The 3,630-nt window shown below is 45.8% G+C and overlaps 1 protein-coding gene across 1 annotated transcript in view; it reads left to right on the top strand.

Annotated features, from left to right (window-relative positions):
* The window catches only part of LOC103802910 (epidermal growth factor receptor kinase substrate 8-like protein 2), a 28,350-nt gene extending 27,959 nt beyond the window's left edge, over nucleotides 1-391 (top strand). The window contains 1 exon segment of the mRNA XM_009075441.1: nucleotides 315-391. Coding sequence (XP_009073689.1) covers nucleotides 315-391 — 77 coding nt within the window.
* The last annotated feature ends 3,239 nt before the right edge of the window (nucleotides 392-3,630 follow it).

Here is a 3,630-nt window from a genome sequence, read left to right as displayed (position 1 = left end):
TGCTAGAATGGGTGCCTGGAGCAGCAGTGTCAGACATCCCATTAAATGGGCATCTTAAGAAGTACAACTAAAGAAAATAGACAATAACCAAGACAACCAAACCCCACACAACCATTAAAAGACACCTCAAAATGCTGAAGTGTCTTTTAAGCTAACAAAGCCCCAAATTGGTAAGGCAGATCCCCCTGTTTCCACTAATTAATGTGCTTTTAACTCATTTATCTCTGAAACTATTTCAACTCTTACAGCATTAATTAAATACTGTAATTTACCTATGGCTTGAATTCAAATCCAAACTTTGGTTTTGTTTCCTTTCCAGAAAAGCAGTGGGGAGTCAGAGCTCCAAGAAATCATGAAGCGTCGCCAGGAAAGGATTGATTCTGCTAATTAAAATCTCTGCTTTATTTCAGCTCTTAGTCCTAGTAGTGCAGAAAAAGGGAATGAAAGCAATGATCCCCAGCCCAGGCAGGAGCCCAGCAGGGCTCCACTCTGGGTCTAATTGCCATCAGAGTGACAATTCCTTCAACACTGGTGATAAGGGTTGGCAATAAGACCATGTCCCACTGGGAAAGGTGTTTTAATATTGCATGAAGTATTTTTTTTATAACTATATATTTTATACTGGAATTTTATGTGCATGTGATCAGAGCAGGATTCACACGAGTCTGGATGGAGACAAGGGCTGGATTCAAGCAAAACAGACCCCACAAAGCTTTTTTCCAAGGGCTGTTCCTGCTCCCACCTGAGAGAGGCCATGGAACAGCCTCAGTGCTTAGAGTCTGTACCACAGAAACAACTCTTTTCATAGAATCCTGGAATGGTTTGAGTTGGAAGGGCCTTAAAGCCCATCCAGTCGCCACCCCTTGCCATGAGCAGGGACACCTTCCACTAGCCCAGGTTGCTCCAAGCCCCATCCAGCCTCTTGGCTTGAGTATTTACAGGGATGGGGAATCCACAACCTCTCGGGGCAACCTTAGGCAGCCCATTTGTCATCTCCTCCTCAGTGCAGATACTTCCTGCAGCCCATGAGCACAGGCCCTGTGACAATTCCATGTCCTCCTTCTGACCCCCGTTTCCTCTTGTTGGACAAGGCCAGAATGGCAAACACATTCCCAAAGACTTGGCTGCTTCCTTAAGTACATGGACCAGTTAGTGCTGTCTTTGAGCAGTGGAAATGACCTTTCACTGCCCAAACATGAGCAGGAGTGACAAAGGAGGTGATTTGATTCTGCAAATAGGTGAGCTGCACCTACCCAGCCCTGCTGGGCTCAGGGCAGCTGTGCAGCCCTTCACATTGGCATTGATCCTGGACTGGAATGTTACAGCACTGCCAAACCAAACCTCAAACCAGGAGGAGATAAGCCCTGACCATTTGCTCCCAACCCAGTCACTCCCACAGCCCTTCCCAGAGTGTTTGTCACTTGTCCCCACCTTCAGGTTTTCATTGCAGAGAGTCAGCTGAAATGCTCCCTAAGGATTTCAAACCCAAAACCACCTGGGAAAGGCTGTTTTAGCACTAAATAAATGGCCACAAGGGAAAAAAAAAAATCTATTTTAGCACAGGGTGTTGTTCTTTACTTCCTGTTGTACTTCATCACGTTCTGTGCATATGTATATAAGTCTATAAATTGAGGTGAGGACAAATCCCTTTCCCTAGAGAGAGAATTGAGTAATTGTGCATCAAAGATTTACTCAAAATGTTAACAGCTCAAACCAGTACATAGTTCTATCCACAGCAAGTTTGGCACATTGTATTTCTATCTCTATCTAACTTACACACCAACCTGATAGCCAAGCAGGAAAGCAAACACAGCTCCAGAAGTGCTCTCAGACCAGGGAGACTCTGGGTTTCTCTCTCATTTGCTTTGGCTGAGTGGGAGTTTAGGCCCAAACTCCACAAAATCCCACACCTGTGCTTGCCTTGACCTGCTAGGATTGGCCCCACCTCCTTTATAGGTTAAGCAGGTGCTAAGTCTTCACCCAGATTGTAAATTTAATGGGAAAAGGAGTAAATCAGTGTTTGGAGAACTCATTTGTAAATCTGAGAATACCAATACACCTCAGTTTGGGTTTTATTCTTCCAAAAATGTTCCTGGTGGATGATCTATTTCTTCCTCTTGGACCAGGACACTGCTAGCACCAGCAGGATTGGGGTGCAGGCAGGGCACTTGCAGGGGAAGACCCTGTTTTTGGTCACAGTCCTGCTGGGACCTGTGGAGGGCACTCACCTTGTCAGGGAGGGATGAAGAGGACAATCCTGCTGAGAAGCCCTGGCTCTGGATTAGGGTGGAGATGGGGAGCAGGATGGCAAGCACGGGAGGCTTTCTTTTCTGAAATGGAAATGAAAATAAATGTTGGGATAGGAAACACATCACCTTCTTGTCTTTGGGTGTGGAGGAAAGCAAATCACATGGAATTGTAGGAGTGTACACAACAGCTCAGGAACACTGGGAGCCACAGGAGCATCTCCTAAACTAACCATCTCAGTAAGACCTTATTGCAGGAGGCATTTTTCTAAGTTTCTGTGTAACTGAGCTGTGCATCTGTTCTCTTTGTACTGCCTGCAGACAACGCTGTACAGTACTGTACCTTCATGTAACTCAGCGAAGGAGACAATGATATAACCATGCACTGTATAAGATTTATTAAAATAGCTAAGTTATACTTATAGACTCCTTGTCTGGCTCTTTCTCTGGGTTTGAACCATGGGTTGTCACTGTGGGACTCGGATACTCAGCAAAGTGTCTGAAAACAGGTTTCCCTTTGGCTTTGGGAAGCAGCAGGATGTTATGGTCTGAGTCTGAAAACAGGGGGAGGTGGAAATGATCCATAATAATCACATATTATAGGAATAAAATGCCAGGAAAGCTGCCAGCTGAACTCCTTTTCGTGTCATCTTTAACAAATTTACCTCTGGAACATGCAACTGTGACAACTCACCAGTGTTTACACACACAGATGCTGTTCTGACTAGCTTTGCATTAACTAACAGTGTAACAACACCCGATCCAGGGCTAAGGGGGAATGATGCTAAACTGCCAGAGGGAGGGTTTAGATTAGATATTAGGAAGAAATTCTTGGCTATGAGGCACTGGCACAGGTTGCCCAGAGAAGCTGTGGCTGCTCCATCCCTGGAAGTGTTCCAGGCCAGGTTGGATGGGGCTTGGAGCAACCTGAGCTAGTGGAAGGTGTCCCTGCCCATGGAACTGGATGGGCTTTAAGGTCCCTTCCCACCCAAACCATGCTGGGAACCTGTGATTCTGTGACACACAAGGGAGGGTCTGCTCTTCCTCAGCAAATAAACTGGAGACAATGTTTCCTACATAGTCAGCCAGTTCAAGGACTTATACTTAATGCCTCTTTACATTACTCCCTGTTGGGCTGGGCAGAGCATGAGAAGGTTGTACAAAAGCACATTCTTGTATCAGGGAGGGAAACTATTGTGGCAGCTTACACAACTGGAACAATACAGAGGGAACAGCATGACTCAGAGCCTGTTAAAGGGCCAAGTGACATTCTCCAACATTTCAGCCAAGTCCCATCCTCACCACCACATTAACAACATCACCTTCCTTACAGCCTAAATAGAGTTTCAGTGAACGGACAGCCCAGGAACATGTGCCTTGCTGT

This window comes from Acanthisitta chloris, unplaced genomic scaffold (genome assembly GCF_000695815.1).
Source record: "Acanthisitta chloris isolate BGI_N310 unplaced genomic scaffold, ASM69581v1 scaffold26655, whole genome shotgun sequence".
In the NCBI taxonomy this organism is placed as follows: Eukaryota; Metazoa; Chordata; class Aves; order Passeriformes; family Acanthisittidae; genus Acanthisitta; species Acanthisitta chloris.
This window is presented reverse-complemented; position numbering and strand designations above follow the sequence as displayed.